Source organism: Convolutriloba macropyga, chromosome 5, assembly GCF_964194025.1.
Source record: "Convolutriloba macropyga chromosome 5, txConMacr16.3, whole genome shotgun sequence".
In the NCBI taxonomy this organism is placed as follows: domain Eukaryota; kingdom Metazoa; phylum Xenacoelomorpha; order Acoela; family Convolutidae; genus Convolutriloba; species Convolutriloba macropyga.
In genome coordinates this window covers 18,855,040-18,874,591 of record NC_134472.1, presented here as the reverse complement: position 1 = coordinate 18,874,591, position 19,552 = coordinate 18,855,040, and the positions used below count along the sequence as shown (strand labels likewise).

At 34.7% G+C, this 19,552-nt stretch overlaps 1 protein-coding gene across 1 annotated transcript; it reads right to left on the bottom strand.

Moving 5' to 3' along the window:
- Positions 1 to 2,235: 2,235 nt before the first annotated feature.
- LOC142339201 (acyl-coenzyme A thioesterase 9, mitochondrial-like) lies at positions 2,236 to 18,794 on the bottom strand. The gene is made up of 5 exons (XM_075389023.1): positions 18,683 to 18,794; positions 11,813 to 12,023; positions 8,107 to 8,228; positions 7,028 to 7,719; positions 2,236 to 2,559 (listed from the first exon to the last, which is right to left on the bottom strand). The coding sequence occupies exons 1-5, from the start codon at positions 18,708 to 18,710 to the stop codon at positions 2,299 to 2,301; spliced, it is 1,314 nt and encodes a 437-aa protein (XP_075245138.1). The 5' UTR covers positions 18,711 to 18,794; the 3' UTR covers positions 2,236 to 2,298.
- Positions 18,795 to 19,552: the final 758 nt, after the last annotated feature.

The following is a 19,552-nucleotide window of genomic DNA, read 5'->3' as shown; positions in this document are numbered from 1 at the left end:
CAACTGTTCTGCTCTTTGACTTTTTCAGTTCTTAAAATAATATAAAATTCATAATTGTTACGTAAAGTTGTGAGCAGCACGCATATGCTGAGATTAGCTTTGAATGTATGGATTTGTAAAGTATCGGATATCAGTACTTAACAGCAAGACATCGACATCGCACTTGAATAAAAATCAGCGAAGTTAAGTTGGAAGGGTCGCGAAAGTAAAACATAGAAATTTAAATACAGCTTGAATTGGTCACTTTTTGGCTGAGTTTTCGTGATTTTAGTAGTATTCTGTGACAATATTCTACTGAAAACCTATAAAATTGGCAAGCGCAAAGAGAAAAAAATGTTTTCACAAAATATTTCATTTAGAAAATTCAGAAGATCATATAGAAGTCTAGCACATCTTAGGCAAAACTGAAAAAGATGGCAAAAACAAACTAACCTTTAACTCATGGAAAAGGGAATTTACACATTTCCCAAAAAGCAATTACAAAATTGACACTACTCTAGATTTAAATCAATGCCCAGAAACAACGTTGATTTTGTTCGACACCTACGATGACCCGAAAGACCGACACGAGTTAGGGGTTTTGTCAGATCGAGTCGGGGATGTATTACTGGGAGAGATTGACAACATTGGACATGAAATTGACGGTCTTCTAAGACTCAGTTTTGACTTCAGTCAGTATTGTAATTGGGATGAGGGGTACACTTTCAATCATACTGTCATCGTTTTAATTAAAATAAATCAAATAGAAACTAAGAACCTAAATATTTAATTCAAATTATAGCGGAATCAGGTTTATCATCAACGCCTATTTCAGTCATCGTTTTTAACCAAAATTTGCCAGGTAGTCACGCGTTTAAAATTTGAAGTATTTCCCATTTTATCCCCACTCCCAAGAAAATATAGCCCACTATAATGGCCAGTAGATTGGGACTGAGCTGTAGTTTCTTTAGCAGATAAACAACACTTGTATAACACCCGAATACCACCTAAATGGGTATGAAAATCTCAAATTTTCGATTAATGGGGCCGAATTTGTACCCTTAGGTTCTCTAAATAAGTTGAAATAAATCCTCTACCCACGTATGCCTGGGTACGTATGCCTGGTAAACTATAATTTTGAATGAACCAATTACTAAAGAAAATTATAATAGCGGTGCAATAATAGAGGGGTGAATTAATCAGGTTGCAAAGATTGGGGGTGAGAGTAATCAGGGTGACAACACTATTAAATTACCTTCATTTACATAAAAAAAAAATTCTTTTAGTAAAAGACCTACCTCTGAAAGCATGCGCAATTGCACTCAGCTTATAAAATTTCATAACATAGCTGGCAGATTGCCAGAAAATAGCCGCAATAGATTCGTAGATCGGCAGTCTAAAACAACAGTAAAAAAGACAGACCAAAAAAATTCGTCTTTTCATTGAAGGCTGATCTGTTATATTTTGATTAAAAATCTGTAAAGTTATTGCTGCCTCTATTAGCTGATCTCAAATAACCTTCATTTAGAGTGACACACACCCATTTGACCTCATCTCTTTGAATTAAAGTAAATAAAAGTCAATTTCAAAGTGAGGAAGTCATTTTTGAGAGTGAGGTAAGTCAAGTGTGACCAAAAATTTAATCACGCGCATGAACAAAAGAACTCGCTCCACTAAGAGCGCAAAATGACGTCACACATGCAATTCAGTTGAAATTGCATAAACGAATGAACAAAAAGTGGCTGTTACGTCATATGGTCGTAACAAAAATCATGGCGACGAAATAAAAAAAACATAGCAGGACAAATCCTGACACACAATTCAAAGAATTTTCATTGACTAAACAGAAAACTAGACCAAGAACGGACTATGAATGGATTGGGAAAACCATTTCGAAAAAAGTCCGATCCAAAAAATCGAAAACACTGTAAAAATCAAAGTGAAATTGCCGCATGTGAACAAAAAATGACTAGCGAGAAAGCGAATTTTTGTTCAAACACCATTTTCTCACTCTACTTTAAATTTAGATCGAAAAAATTTCACGCCGCAAAACCACTCGCTTTTTCGCTCCACTTCCTGTTTCGGCGTGACCAAAATCACTACTCCAATTTAACTTCAAAAATCATGAAAATGTGTGAACAGATCTTAAAAAAAAAGACAGCGGCCCAATACAATTCAAATTCTTTGAATTGTAAAAAACCAAGAGAAGGCCAATAATAGCCCCAGCTATCGCTGTGCGGCTATTAATACGAAATGTTTCGCTCATTAGATTGAATTACATTCTAAACTTAACAGAAAAAGAACTATTATTTCACTCAGTCACATTTTTCCATTTGGAGTCAGTTTGTTTAGCTTGAGATAATTCTGAAATCTCTGGAACCGCCTTCTACCGTCTAGAAAAAGCAGAAACTCAGCGTAGCTTCGAGGTTTCACTTCAGGCACGGGAACAGGCTGGCCAGACTCATCAACAGCCGCAAACACAAAGTAGAACTCATTGGTTGTTTCTTCAACTCTCTTTATTGGGTTCCTCACTTCAGCATGACATCTCAGAAGTAGCAGGTTGCCTTCCGTGTAGGTTACCTACAAGATAACCGAACTATTACCCGAAAGAAAAATTTCAACTGATTTTGGAGTAGTATCGACTGTTCGTAGCTCTGAGAATCCGACAGTTCTCAGCTCCCAGCGTATAGTCGACATTTTTATCGTTTCAGTTTAGTTAAAATCAAAAATCAACGTCATCTTGGTTTACCCAAGCATTTTACAACTAGATGCAAATTACAGCTACGTTGAAAAATGTGAAATGGACTCTTGGCTGCGGTATTTTTACAGTATCAGATACAGAATAATGGAAAATTTGACAGCACAGAAACATCAACTAAAACGATGCGAAGTCCACAGAAATTTTTTGTAAACTGCATCTGCTGATAGTAAAAGTCAATATTGAAAGGCGGTACAATCTCGTATCATCCAATAAACCAAGCCCTGACAAGCACTCACATCAGAGGAACAATTAGCGATGGTCATCGACGTATATAACCGTACATACAGAAAACTAAATAAAAAAATTCAGAAAGAAATTACTTTCCTCCCTTTTTAAGAAAACCATAGTGTTAAAGCCATTAAATCCAATAACATCTAAATTACCGTTCACGAGACGTGTTCTCACAAAGCATACTTCAGCTTTGAACAAAACCAATGAAGACAAAGAGACACATCAAATTTAATTTATGTCTGTCCAACAGTGGAGTCAGAGTCATCCAAAACAAGCACCTACATATTAGAACCCCTGCCCACATCAAAATACCTGAGAGTAGAAAACACATATAGTCAATGGCACCTCTCATTGTTGAGTCCAGGTGAAAAGACAAAAGGCAAACAAACGCGGGAAAAACTCCAAAACTCATCAACATTTTGTGAAAATAAGTACTATCGAAGCCATAAAACTGTTAGTTCAGAACTGAGACCACTGAACACATTTCATTATGCCAAACCTGGAGTTCTCTCATTAGAATGAATAACAAGAAAACGGAAAAGAAAAATTCAAAAAATCAACTTGTAACAAAGCAAAAAAAAATTAAATTCAAAAAAATACCATTTCAAAAATAACAAAGAGAATTGCCATAAAGGAAGCGAAAGAACCGTTATATTACTTGACAAAACAGAAATAACAGCTAATAAAGTTAAAAAAAAAACAAATTGTCCTTAAATTTATGAAAACAAATAGAATCAAGGCCAAAAAAGTCAACAGCCAACAGCAATGAACGAAAACACACAACAGAAAACAGATGATACCTGCAAGGAAAAAGCCTAAGCAACATGACATAAAAAACAACCAGGCGCAAAATTCAAAAATTCACTAATTTTTGTAAACGAATAGTGTCAAAGTCAAACACCATCAGCTGTTAACTAAAACACCTATAATATTTTATTAAAGATTCGTTAGAAAACCGGTAAGACATCGGTAAGCAATTACTCAGCTCAAGTAACAGGGCATCAAAATGAACAATAAGTACGGATGAAACTCAAAATTCATTTATTTTATGGAAAAAAAATAAAACAAAAATTATTAGCTATCAACTGAAAAACCTAATCAGATTCACCTTTGCCTCGTTATAAATCCAATGAGACCTGTTAATTGTTCACTATAAGCTCAATGACATTAAATTAAAGAACAACAAGAAAAAGAAATACAGGCAATATTGAAAAATTGACTAATAATTTTGAAAACAAATAACGTTATAAGTCATAAAAAACCAATAGCTATGAACTGAAACCATACAATAATTTTAATTATGCCTCATTAGAAAGCCGGCAAGACCTTTACATGGTCAACAAATACGGTTAGAGCCAACAATTTACTATTATTTTATGAAAACGGAAAGCATAATTCAACGACCATTACCTGCCAATTGACGTTTCAAATTAGTTTGAAGTTTTACTCTTCAAACCACTTGTTTTGTTTCGACCGCTTGATCGTGACTAAAATTCAAACGCCAATTTGACTTTAAATGTCAAATGGGAAAATGTGGTAACATCTTGAAAAAGAGCCCGCCCCAATGGAATTCAAATCTTTTCAAATGTAATAGGAGCACAATAATAGCCGGCGCACCCATTATTAAACCAAGCTCGCTCTTGGCAGGTCCCTTCAGGGGGAAATTCATATTCAGATCTGCTCAAAGACCGAAGAGACGAAATGGTAAGAGTAATGATTGAAAAATCTCATCGCTTTTTCAAACAAAAACTACTACCTCAGTTTGTGTCTACATTTCGCAGGAGTCATATATAGATCACAATTTAGAAATTTATGCAACATTGAAATCAATTTATTGTAGCAAGTTACACGGTACAGTTGCATCGACAGCATCGTCTTGCATATAAGAACAATGGATTGTTTTGGGATGTACATATTTAATGGTAAAAAATTTGTTTTAATTTATTTTTAAATGTACCAGGTCAAAATAGACGAGTCGTTCGGACTTTCCATTTCGATTCCATTTTTGCAGTTTTACCCAACAAGATCCTGGTTAAAACGCTCGGTTTTCTTCTCCGAGATCTTATTCAAATTATTGCGTCAGCAACTGACTTTGAGAGAGTAGATTGTAGAAAATGGACGAAAAGATTTTGAACACTAGTGGCTCTTTAAATTTACACCTGAAAAAACTAACGTCTCCTCACTTCAGAAAGCTGAATAACTTCAAGTAGACGAGTCACTTCAAAAGGGCGAACAACTTCAAAAAGACGAGTACCTTCAAAAAGGCGAGTAACTTCAAAACATAGCCGGAAAATAGCCGCGATGTACGCTTGTGGCCTATGAATTGAAACAACTAAAGAAATAAGATTGACAGATCGACGACCAGCTTTTTAATAGACCACTAGACCTTTTGGGTTAGATTCGGACTGACATTTTTATGAGGCACATTTGCTCAAAAAGGAAAACGCCCTAATGGAGCTTTTTTAAAATTAATATTTTCAAAATTAATATTCCATATGAAAACTCAAGACTTTATTACTCAGGGATTAGGGCATATAAGTTTGTCACTACTTAGATGGACACTATTGACCTTTAATTAGTAAATGTTCATAAAATTTAAAGTTCAATAAGCGAGTTCAGAAGTCAATTTTTTGAGCGAGGTAAGTCACGCAAAGCAGAAATGACGTCACGAACACAAATTTTAACTGCAAACCAGTAGAAGTTACTGAAGTCATTGAAAAAGTCAATTCAAAGAAGTCGCGGTAAGACGAAACAAAAATCTGTTAGACGGTAAAAAAAAATAGGAGCGCAATAATAGCCGCCTGGAATTGCTGACGCGGCTATTAAAAAGGCGAGTAACTTCAAAACGGCGAGTAACTTCAAAAAGGCCAGTAACTTCAAAAAGACGAGTAAACATAGCCGGCAGATTGCCGGAAAATAGCCACGATAGACGCTTCAGGCCTTCCATGGATTTGAAGCGACTAAAAAAGATAGACAGATTGACCACCAGTCCTTCAATAGACCCCTAGACTTTTTGGGTTAGATCCGATCTGTCATTTTATGAGACACATACGCTCTATAAGGAAAAAGCCCTAAGGGAGCTTTTTCGAAAATAATATTCAAAACCATAATTTCAAGACTCTAATACTCGAGAATTAGGGAAAATACGCTTGGCAATATTTATATGCACACTATTGATCTTTATCTAGTAAATTGTCATAAAATTTAAAGTTCATTAAGTGATTTCACAAGTCATTTTTTTAAGTGAGGTAAGTTCCCAGTAAATTCACCACTCTAATTACTTGAAGGACTTCACCACTCTAAGTACCAAACGCGGCTAAGGGCCTCTAATGAAACTTGCTACCCGCTGAGCTTTACCTGTTTATCCCGTTTTGAAAGCTCAAAGTCATGAAAAGTCAGGGTACGACGAAACAAAAATCTGTTAGACGAAGTAAAAAAAATTAGGAGCGCTATAACAGCCGCCTGAAATTGCTGACGCGGCTATTAATTACATTTTCCGCTTATTTGACGGCACCGTTTTGTAAAACATACCAGCCGGAAAATAACCGCCGTTGATTCCAATAAGCATGATTGGGATTGAAAGAAAATATTTTTTTAATCCGATTTAATTTGATGGCATTTCGTAGTTCAACATACTTCTGATTCTTAGAGAGAGGCTACAGGGGCTACTATCAATACCAATAAGCATTAGATATGGTAACTAAGACTTATAGGAACGACGTTCAAATAGCGGGCATCTAAAATCCCGTTTCGATCTCTGACTTAATTTTTTTTCATGCTGACTTCATTCTGAATTACTTTGCTGAGCAACTGATGTTCAAAATCACTTTCAGCAGAATGGGAGAAAAGAGAAACTAGCCTAGAGAAGTCAAAAGATTTCACGCAAAATGTTGAAAAAGCGGCAAAATGAGGTAAAGCGAAACATTTTTTTGTTCGACGAAGTAAAAAAAAAACAGGAGCGCTATAATAGCCGGCTGAGAGGATGAGGGCGGCTATTAATAATGATCACCTGAAGTGTTCTGAACAGTAGTATTAGTGTAAAAACAACTCGCGTACTTGTGAAGATAGGAAGAGCAGATCACCAATTGAGACTGGCTTTCTAAACGAGATATCATCTATGAACACAGGCACTATTTTACTGTGGCTCGCAACCAGAGCGTTGCTCCAGCTGTGTTCCAGAGCCTTACGCATCACATATCCTCCGAATATCTTGTTATGGAGGTTCCTGTGCTCAGGGAAACATAAAATTGACGACTTCAATATTGCATCAGACATCCATTGAGCAGAATCGGACTTCTTAGATCTTTTGAAGGTTCGCTGTTCAACATCTACACTTTCGACAAACATTTTATGAATCAACCGCGACTCCTCTTCATTAGGAGGTGCTCTGAGCAATGAAGATTTGCCACATTCAATTCTCTCTTCTTTCGCCTTCTCACCATCCTCAAAATCCAGTTTCTCTTGTTCTGTTTCTACAATTAGCGGGTTCACCGGAACCTTCTCATCCTTTCTGGAATGTCTGGCCACCATTAGGAATTTAGCATTTAGGATAGGTTTGTCATTTTGGGATACACTTTCTGTAACTTCCATGGATGATGTGCCCACCCATGTGACCCGAGCGCTCAGAGTTAGGTCTCCCTCGTCGGGTATTGTGTATGGCTCGTGAATTAGCATTTGGTCAACTGCAGCTGTCACGAGGGACATAGAGAATGTATCGTCCTCCGTATCGCGTTTATTGTGATAGTATCCTGAAATAACGTCACAAATATGGTTACTGAAGAGTACAACTGCAAAAATTAGGGAAGATCACTCACAAATGAAATGTTGCGTTAGATAACAAGTTTAAAAATGGGATCTCCCGAATAGAACTTCCATTATGGCATATACACGGTAATTGGGGTATACACTCTATGCCCAGCAAGCTGTGAGTGAGATGAGAGGGGGGTCGGTTTAGACATGAGGGCCAAAAAAGGCTGAAAACAATTTGCGATATTAACGAAACGACGCTTGAGTCTTAGCTAGCTTTTGAAACCATTATTTAGTGTAGTTTGCATGTTTAGAAGAAAATACTTGCAACTATTTTGAAAAATATTTCGGGAAAAGCTTCAAGGAAGTGTTGTTTTCTTTGAGCTCACCTGCAATGACAGCCCCATAGTCCAAATCTTCTAGTAGTTTTCCAACTCGTACATTTCCATGGAAGTTAACGTACTTTTCACGCACGTCCAAATCTGATTTCACGGGAATGGAGAACTGACATCTAATAAAAACGAACAAATCATCCTATATTCAAGCTATTCGAATTGTTTTAATAACTGATTAGCCCAATTAACGACCAGGAATTGATCAATTTGACTGATTACTCTTTAACAGAATATAGCTGAGAAATCAATCTGAAAAGAGTGATGATATTGGAATCAATCTCTAACGCTATTCAAAGTTCGATACCTGTTGTGCTCGGACTTAGATACGATGACTTCTAAAATAATCACAAATTTCAGCAAAAAAAAACAAACTCACTGCTTATTGTTCAGGAAAACATGACTTATTGTTCATGAATATTTGCCTAAAATCATGAAAACTACGAAGATAACTCATATCACACTGTAAAATAATACGATGTGCTTTCTACATAGATTGAACAAGAGGTAAATTTGAAAAACATTGGCCAAATATTACTCATTCTGCATTAAGTAGTCTTTTGCAATATTTTAGATGCAAAAAAAAAACAATTTTCTGAACTTTTTCGGTTATATCTCAAGATTGCAAAACAGGTACTTAATGCAGAATCAGTACTGTTTCGTTGATGTTTGTCCCTTATATCTGTGTACCAATCAAAGTCGAAAACACAACTTTTTGTTTTCAAGTTTGATATGAGTTACCTGCATATGTTTGATGAAGTACCCTTTATCAATATCAAGAGGCGAAAAAAATCAGATAAAACAATTTTCTGATTTTAATTCGGTTATAAGGACCAATCATGTCAAATTGACCGGTTCATATAAACAGTTATAACTGTGAAGCATGAAAATTTTACGAACATAAATACCTATGGACCAATCAATGTGCAAAACTGAGCTTTTTTATTTTTTAAAGTTTGATATGAGTAATCTGATCTAAGTCAATTAAAACCGATCTCAGTTTTTCTTTACTTTTCTAAATTATAACTGATCTCAAAAAAAAACATCAGCTAAATTTGAAGAATATCGACAACATATTACTGATTCTGCATTAAGTAACCTTTTGCAATATTAAAATGCAAGAAAAAAAGATACAAAATAAAAACATTTTTCGGAACTGTTTTCGGTTATATCTTAAGGTTGCAAGAAGGTAATCAATCCAGAATCAGCATTGTTTCGTTGATGTTTGTCCCTTTTACCTGTGGACATATCAATGTCGAAAACAGATCTTTTTGTTTTGAAGTTTGATATGAGTTACCTGCATAAGTTTGATGTGAAGTATCCTTTATCAATATTAAGAGGCGAATAAAAATCCGATAAAACAACTTTGATTTTTTTCGGTCATAAGGACCAATTATCTCGAATTGACTGTTTCATATAACCAATATCTGAAGCGCGAATATTTCAAGAAAATCAATACCTATGGACCAATCAATGTCGAAAACAGAGCGTTTTTATTTTTTGAAGTTTGATATGAGTAACCTGAACTAAGTCAATTAAAGCCGATCTAAGTATTTCTTTTTCCAAACTAAAACTGATCTCAAAGAGAAACATCGAATAAATTTGAAGAACATCGACAATGTAATACCGATTCTGTATTAAGTAACCTTTTGAAATATAAAGATGCGAAAAAAATCAGATACAAAATAAAAGCAATTTTTGAAACTTTTTTCGGTTATATCTTAAATTCTTTTTTTAAAAAAGGTACTTAATAGAAATCATAGAAAACTAACGTAATTAATAATAATAACTGTCTAGCAATACCTATGGACCAATCAATGTTGAAAAATGGGATTTTTTTTGACGTTTGATATGAGGTACCTGATCTAAGTCAATTAAAGCTGATCTCAAAGTTTTTCTTTATTCTCCTAAAAAACAAATGATCTCAAAGAAAAACATTGACTAAATTTGTAGAACATCGACAATATATTACTGATTCTGCATTAAGTGACCTTTTGCAATACTAAGATGCGAAAAAAATCAGATACAAAATAAAAGCAATTTTCGGATCGTTTTTGGTTGTATCTTAAGGTTGCGAAAGTATTTAATGCAGAATCAGAAATGTTTGATCGATGTTTGTTACTTCAACCTGTGGACCAATCAATGTCGAAAACAGAACTCTAAAATTTTTTGAAGTTTGATATGACTTTTGAGGTTTGATGAGTTTGATTGTTCTGAGATGCCCTACGAAAAGTTGCCAGTTATCTGAAACGATCTAGTGTAAGAATTAAATTGGTTTGAAAGAAAAAAAAATGATCAAAATTCAGTCTAAACGGACTTGAAATGTAGCAAAAAATCTTGTTTGTATTTATATTCTAGATTAAGACATCTTTCGGGAAGGCAATGTAATGATAGGTGTGGAATTTTATCAAAAATACTAAAACTTGTCTTTAAAAATCGATATCTTGAATTGTTCTATTTTCGCACTATCATCGAATACGGTCAAGCATCAAGCCAAATTGAAGCTGTTAAAATTTGTTCAAAAACAATCCCCAAAAGCGAAATTCGTTTGAAAGTGGGCAGTAAAACTCTATACTCAGAGAGCTTTAATTTGATACCACATATATAATTCTCGTATGCCCTCAAAAAGTCAAAAAGAATCAACAGAAGATTAGGGGCTGGCTGGCATAAACTTCTCCCATATTTTTTAAAAATTTGGGAACAAAAATTTAGGCATATGTAATTGAGCCCGGGACTTTAGAATGTCCGGCAGCTGCACTGCACTCGTCTACTTTGGCGTCAATTCCCAATTGAACCAATTTATCCGGTTTTACCAATTTATCCGGTTTGTGAAGACGAGAAATCGTGGTCAGACGAAATATTGGTAGTCAAGAAAAAGAACAATTGGAATAAAGATACACGCCTTTAAAAAGCCAACACGACTAATATAATTATTACAAACTTTCTTTAAGTGAATTAATTGAAATCATAGAAAATTAACGTAATTAATAAAAAAACTGTCTACTTTCAGCGTTATATTTACGAGTAAAAAATTGCAGTAACATTTACCACGCTGTTTAAAAAAATCTGAATTTCAGAATGAATGAGATTCTTCAAAGAATAATCAGATATCATTTTTACGTCAGTTCCTTTCTATAAAATGAAAATCGTTCAGAATTCAGCGTATTAAATTTTACTCAACAATGTTGATTAATATTGTACCCACGGCACCGTCTAACCAGAATCCGTTTGTTATAAACTGCACCTATCGTCGGCAATAAAGTGTTTTTCTTCAACAGAACAAGCACAACTTGAATTCAGAAAAATGGAAATAAGAACTAACGCCAAAAACATTTAATCAAAACTATACTCTAAGTTATCCACCAACTCTAAACTCTACACGCTTAAAGACTTTTTCATTTTGCTTAATGTTAGTAATTTGAAGCAAAGGATAGATTCATTCTTCTTATCTAATTTGCATAGCTAAAAACTCTAAAATTGATTACAAACGTTACCTAGAATTCACAAGAAATGTGTCCTTTAATACAACTTAACTAGAACTTATAACTTATATTTAGACAACTTGAATTACCTGAATTGCAATATACTAGAACAAGCAGTTATACATTTCTGGAACTTGACCCACAAAAAAAAACTTCTAATTAATTTGTCCTGTGAAGTCTAAAAAGAGAATTTACAGGTAGTGACGTAGAAATATTTTTACGTAGACTGGGATACTGGTTGTGGAATGAGCAGACTTCTATCTTTGATAGGATCCAGCACTTTGACATTTCTGTGAGGTTCACTGGCATTCCATTTCTCAGTCATCCCAGATGCTCTTACAAGACTGTCTCTCACCTCCTGGATAGTTCCCACTCGACCACTACTCAGAGCGGAGGAGCTACAGCGTCTAAGTGATGACAGCATGCACAAAACTGGAAAGATGAACCCATATAGTTTTTTTGGATCTCTTACGCCACCCCGACCGAGCACACCTCCACCTACCCCGAAACCGCACACCTCAATCCACCCCCGAAACCGTCGGAGTGCAAAGAACTAAACATTAATTCAATCGCAAAAAATTTTTTTGAAAGGAATAAAACGATAAGCCAAATGAATATTGTTCCCCTTGTGAACATTGCGCAGTCACCTGAGAAAGAACAGGTTTCGTTGAGGAGGAGTATACAATAGCTCAATTTCTGTGCATTTTTTAAACAAAGCAGTACCTGTTTTTATTGACCAAAACCGACTAACGTCCAACAATTTACTCTCATACGACAGTCCGGGAAATTTATTTAAGACGGGACAGTTGTCTTGATAACTTTTTACCATTCGGCCCCGGTGTAAAAGACTGAAGCATTAACCAATCGGCTATCAGTGTCTCGTGCAAACTTATGTTGCTTAGTGCTTTTGTTTTAACAACTGACTTAATTTCTAAATAAGAGCAATTTACGTCACGCATAAATCAAGAAGACAAGCTTTAAAAAGTCACCCGAGAAAGGAGATCAAAAATGTTCCAGGACACAAGCGTTCTAAAACCCTAATTGCAGCCGAAACCATTATCTTTTGTCTGAAAACTATTATTTTTTGCCTCACCAGGGTCAAATAAAAAAATATTCGTTTGGAATTGAAAACCTTGTCACAGCGAAATTTCAGAATTGACATCCTTGAAGCAAGTAAAAATAAGACATTGATAAATTACACAAAAATTTTATATATTTAAAAAAACAGACAAAAAAACTCACTTCAAAATCGTGAAACCGCAAATTAATAAAAAAAAATAACGTCTGCTAACGTGGAAAAATATCCCAAAATTCAAAACAGATCAGTTTAACTCGAAAACCGACAATGTTGACATTCAAGAAACAAAATAATTCTCTTTTGTTGCAGATATATTTGCTAAGATTACTTCAAACTATTGAAAAATTTATCAGAAATTAAAACTCAAAAAATCATTTATACGGAAACATAGACCCAAAAAAATTGATAATAAACAGTGAATTCAGTTCAAAATATCAGCTGAAGTCACAGTAATTTAAACAAATTGCAAGAGCTACATAATGTTAAATCAAACCAATTGCAAACAAAAGAAAAGTGAAAATCAGAAACGGTAAAATCTCTAAGTTTTTTAACAACTCAACTGCAGAGCAAACAAAACTACACGCAATAACTACTCAGCCTAGATATTTGCGAGAAAGAAAGATCAAATGCTAGAATGTGAAATTTTAAGGAAACATTGTATAAAAGGCAACAAAAAGGCATCTTCATATCTGAAATTGGAAATTCGTTTTCAGTTCAAATTCAAACAAAAACTGATAGTAGAAGAATAAGTGCAATTTATGAATTTAGCATTGGAAACAAATATAAAAAGACAAAACTTAGAAAAATAGACAAAAAAATCGCCAGAACTGGAAGAATTAGCAAGCTGTCAGATACTGATTACAAAACAGACCACAAAAAGATTCAAAATTGAAGAAGTAATTGAGACAAACTCCAAGAAATTCCACAAGAAATGAACAAACATGAGTCGAATTTGCAGTTGAAACTCTACATCAGGCGCCCATATTATTATATCATTTTCAGAGAGTTACAAAATGATGCAGCGTGAAAAAATATATATTTCTGTAATAAAACAAACTACAACCAAAATATTGAGTCAAATCGACCAAAAAACCGTTTATCTAAGTCGGAAAGTCATTCACTCCACGCAGAACAAAAAAGTATTCGCTCAGAATTATTTGCTTTACGTGGCAATTTCACTTATTTTGACTTTTGGGTCAAAAAGTCGCCTGAAGAAATAGTGCTTCTGGTACAGAAAAACCTGAAAAAATACAATACTCCTCTCGAGTCGTAAAAAGACACATAAGTTCACAAAAATTGCTTCAGACTTCGTTCGAGATCAATTAATCAACTAATGAACTTAGTACTCAACGCTAATATAGCAAGATCATTAATTAGTTCAATAAACAAGAAAGCAAATACTGAAGAGCAGGTCAATTTTATATCGTCAGGATAATATTGCCAAGCTGAGCTTGCAGGAAGGGACAGCCTGCTCGAGGTATCCCCTTTAACCCCACAAGTTCTACTTGTTGATTTCTGTTTAAAAACCAACTTTTAAAATTTACGTACGACCCCGGAGATGTTCAATTACTTATCAAGATACCACAACTTACAGTGTCAAACAACTTCCAAAAATCTAACAACAAACCGAATGGCAGCATATATTTTCAATGTTTTGTAGATTGAGTCAAGGCAAATAAGAGCTGGCTGAATGACCACAACGAACAAAAAAAAAACGTTGCAACGTATTTAAACATTGATATATACGTAAACTAAACTGATTTAAATATCACTTAAGACAAAAGTTTTGCCATAACCTTCTAGAAAACAATGGATCCTTGCTCGACAACGAAGTATTGTAAGTATAGAATAAAGAAAAAACCCGATCAGAAAATCATCCCCCCAAATACTTCAATGCTGTTATCTATCTTATTTCCTTACGACAAATTTTGCTTATTCTTTTTCTTTATACCTTTACCCTGACAGCAGGTTAATTATTTCAGAAAATGCACACAATCCCTGCGCAATCATCCAATAGCGCTACTTCAGCTGTGGTTACTTCACGTTTTCCACAGCAAAGCGATGACCTAGAGAAAACAGGTTTAACTGAGGAAAAATTGCGAAAACAAAAAATCGAAACACTTGAAAACCAACAATAATAACTAAATGATACACTACGTGCGCACGAGCGTTATACAAGCAAACAATGTTTGGTTACTTGCATCCATCCCTTCGATCCAACTGATGGAAGATTTGTTCTTAGTACCACTTTGAAATTTATTTCTGACTATCTCGGAGTTAAATTATCTGAAGATAGAATTAAAGCCTGTCATAATCGCCCAGTAATCAGGGCCACAGGATTGTTTGCTTCGGTTATTGGCAAATTTGTCTAGTTCGAAGAAAAAGATTGGGTTAATAGCTGTCGACGAAACAAACAAAAAAGAATCACTAATGCAAACATGAAGCGGAGCTGAAAGCTGAAGCATCTGAAAAAGAAAGTCTTACTTCAATTGTATCGTATCAGTTCTTGTCAAAAAGTGACAATTAAACATCATATTTGCCTGTGTAAACATTCAAGACATTTAAAACGTCGACTCTAGAGCTATTAAAAAAATCAATTGTGGAACAAAAATTTACGCGTGAAGTTGATCTTGACGATGACTCTGATAGCAATTGTAATAAACCACCTAAAGCTTAAGAAGTTGTCAAAATTGAACAAAAATTAGACAGCGGAAAAAACCAACATGACTACGAACAATGATTTTATATTATTTGCCCTTAACTTTCACTAAAAAAGCTATTGCTTAAGAATCATATTAAAGTGGAGCCTTGAATCAGTTCCCCCTCTCATTATTTTAAAGGAATTAAGCATGGAAAAGCATTTTTTTCGTTTTCAAAGCGTAAGATATCCGCAGCTCTGAAAGCAGCATTTGCTTTTGTTTTTTTTTGCTGGTCCATCTGTGGGGTCCTCTTCATGCAATATACACGGGATCTGAACCTTTTCCGTTAAATATAAAACAGGTTTCTTTTTCTGTTTTTTTGCTGGAGGCTTGCGATAGTAGCAGCTTTCAGGAAAAAAAGTTACGTTTGTTTTCTCTTTTCTGTCACTAACATTACCTTTTTGGTTGCGATTCTTCTAAGCAAACTGAGTTTTTGTCTATGGTCATTTCGCAGAACAGGTGTATAACATGGTATAACAAGGATAACATTGTCTTGTTGTCCCGAAAACGTACTTTGAGCGCAAATGAATAATTCTTCAAAATAGTAGGTCAATACCTAAAAATTTTGTAAGAGTTTGCTGTAATGGTATCAGCATTAGACGTTAAGCCGATAGAAATGTTTAACTAAAACTTGGCTCTATGACAAATGCGACACACACTGTTTTGAAATACATGGTTATCAGAAACTAATTGCAAGTAACAGAGAAACAAAAGGAGGAGGAGTCGCAATCTACATTTAAGTGCTTAGCTACAGAAATATTTTCTGTCAAAATTTCTCTATGCAACTGAAAGTCAAAAATAAGAGCGTCTCAATCACAAACACTAACCAAAAACAAAATAAATCAACGAACTTACCGAAGTAATTCAAGGCTACCTCGAAAAAGTTGAATTAAACTGATGATATCATTTTCCTATGTGGTGACCACATATCGACCACAACAAACCACGCAGCGAACTAATGGCTTTAAAAAAAGTTCCCAACGCGTTTGATTTTGTAATTGTCAAACAATTGGCAGCACAATGGAAACGATCAGTAAAAGCAGCATTAATGTAGTGTATTGTAGTCATGACATTGAGAGCTCAATCATCAAGACTATTAACAATGACGATTACAAGGTTTTACTTCACATATAAATAAATTGTAGGTTACAATTGGATACAGAACAACCGTTCACTGTGAGACTCTGGAGAACATTTACTGATTCGTCAGTTTTGACAAACATGGATTTTGAACTAAATCGCGTTTTAGGCAAATTTCCTGGAAGACGCTACCGTGACGATGACTCAAATGCAGATTTCATTAAGTTTCATGGGCTCGTTGAGGCTATCGTAAATCCATTTATTCCAACTACAGTATCCAAACAATTTAACTGCAAACAAGCTTGGGTGGACAATAAGTTTTAGCCTGATTGAAAAATAACCTCGATCAAACTTTCAAAAACTTGAAGGAAATAAGAAAAATTAATTCCAACGCCAAAAAACAGCTTCTTTAAGGCAGTTCGTGAAGTTGAGGGAAACTCAAAATGCAACTTAAGCATTGACAAGAGGTATTTCAAAAATCTTCACCAACTTTTTTCTGCAGGTGAATCTAAGTTGACACCTACTTCCATAAGTCAAAACCAAATAGAACAAAATAGAACAAAAAACCCAATGGTATTCATTCAGAAAGTGCCGAACAAAATTTCACAAAATCATTACTGTTATTAATTTTACTCTCAAATAAGGAAATTTTCGCTTGTTCCTGCACTCACAGTACTATTAAACGATTGCCTCAGGAAGCGCGTGTTCCCAGACTGTTTGAAAAAGGCAATAGTTAATCCTCTCCAAAAATCGAGAAAAATTTTTTGACCTTAACAATTTTAGGCCTTTTCTATCCTACCTACAATCAGCAAAATACTTTTAAAAAAATCTTGTTCGCTCAGATAGGCAGATTTCACGACAAAAAATGTTATTTCTCGAAAACAAAACGACTTCAAAAGAAAAATTTCCACGAATAACGCTCAAGTCAAGCTAACGTCTGAAATACAGAATTCGTGGGAAATTAAGAATCCAGCAAAAAGAGCAACATTTTTGGATTTACGAAAAACTTTTTATACAGTGAACCACAAACACCTACTTAATCTACTTCTCAATCTGGGTTTTAGAGGGCCGGTACAAGAACTCATGTCTTCCTATCTATCAAACAGAAGTCAGAACGCTGGGATAGGTTATGAACTATCTAATGAAATATCATCATGGGAAACTATTGGAGTGCGTGCGCCACAGGGTTCAGTTCTGAGACCTCTACTTTTCATTTTATATAAAAATGAGATCACTCAATTTTCAGATGGTCTTCACTCTATTCTATCCGGCGATGACACAGTTCTGCTGAACGTAATGAACAAAAGTATACATTATCAGAAACACGTAAACGATGCTGCCGGTTGATTGAATAAAAAATCGATAAAGAAACTGTTAAAAAAAACGGTGGAAGTTATTATTAATAGAACAGGAACAATGAAGCTACTGTTCAGCCTATCAAAATAAAGGACGAAACTATTGAACGAAAACCTCATGATATTGCAGTTGTTAATGACAATCATTTGAAATTTAGCGAGCAACTTCAAAACTTAACTGAAAAGTTGAACACAGTTATAATTTAGTTTTATCGCTTAAAAGAATTGCTGACATTTTCACATTTATGGTTTTACTATTTTGTGTATGTACATCCGATTGTTCAATGTGCTGTGATTTTGTATAGAACCGCGTGCAAAACAGCGCTAGAACCACTGGAATCTAAACAGTCATTTGGTTAGAATTACAAGCCGTTTGAGAAAACACGATTCAATTCGTACTATGAGTGCACGCAATCAGATCTTAACTGTAAAGGAACTGCATTTGAAAGAAATCCGAAAGTTATTAATCATAAATTTGTGCCCATTGGAGTAAATTGAATCAATAATAAATTGTGTTGAACTTGAGAAGGTATCAAGATCGAGAAGTACATGTTGATCCATCCAAATCATCTAATAACGCAACTGCCTGTCAATAATAAATTGCGTTGAACTTGAGAAGGTATCAGGGTAAGGAAAATACTCAACCTGATGCTCAAGTACGATCCCAACTTTGCAAAAGCATAAAAACAATGATTAGAACCGAACTGGAAAAAATGTTTTCTCTATATGTGTCCAAGGTTACATTCAGGGCAATGCTGAACTACTTTCAAAATATTACTGATGTTTATTTCTTTGTTTATTCGTTTTTTTTTCAGTTTTTTAAAATCCGTTTTCTTTGTCAAAGTGGAATTTTGTTGAATTTGAAGAAGGATTTCTGACCAAGTAACTTTGAACTGCTTGAAGGCATCCCTAGACTAGGCTTCTTTGAAGCCTATTGATGACCTGTTGGAACTGAGTGATGTGTTTCTGCCGAGTGAATAACATGTCCTTAGCTTCTGAAAATCAGTTTAATTTAATTTAACATGGAAAACTATGTTGTTAATTGTTCAGTTTGATACGGGGACTTCTATCACAGACGCCGAATAGTAAATCACAGCCTTTCAGTTTTAAAGGCCTTCATTAAGTTCACTTGGGCTATAGTGAAAAGTCCGAATCATGATTTGGCTAAACGCTTTTCATTTTTTAACCTTTAAACAGCAATAAAAGTACTAATTTAAATTTGCGTTAATGCAGATTTTCCTGCTTCTCTTCTGTACGATTACGAAGATCAACTACCATTGTGTTCTTTCTAAAAATTCCGCACGATGAGAGACTTTCAACCAATAATGACTACTGGCCACTAGAAATGATCAAGTATGCGGTAACAGTTCGTTCTTTTAATCGACTTGATTAATAACGCACTCCTAAGTTTTTAAATAGTTTTCATATCAACAGATAAACGTGAGCTTCACAACCGTACCTTCAAAGTATATCTAAGTTCAGAGTCCCAACATGTATTGATCAGTAGTAAAAGTCGATTATCGATAAAACTACATATGAAAAATTGGCTATTGCCAACAAAGCGCTGTATAATCAGAAACTCCAAATAAAAGCTACGAACTTTTGTCAACTGCAATATATTCGGAGCTGGAGCTTACTGCTGCCAAAAGCACAAAACTCCGCTTACCTGATCTATGATCGACAAAACTGTAACAATCTCAATTTTATTTAAATAATTCAGTACATACTTCTTTGTGCCTCAAAATTCGT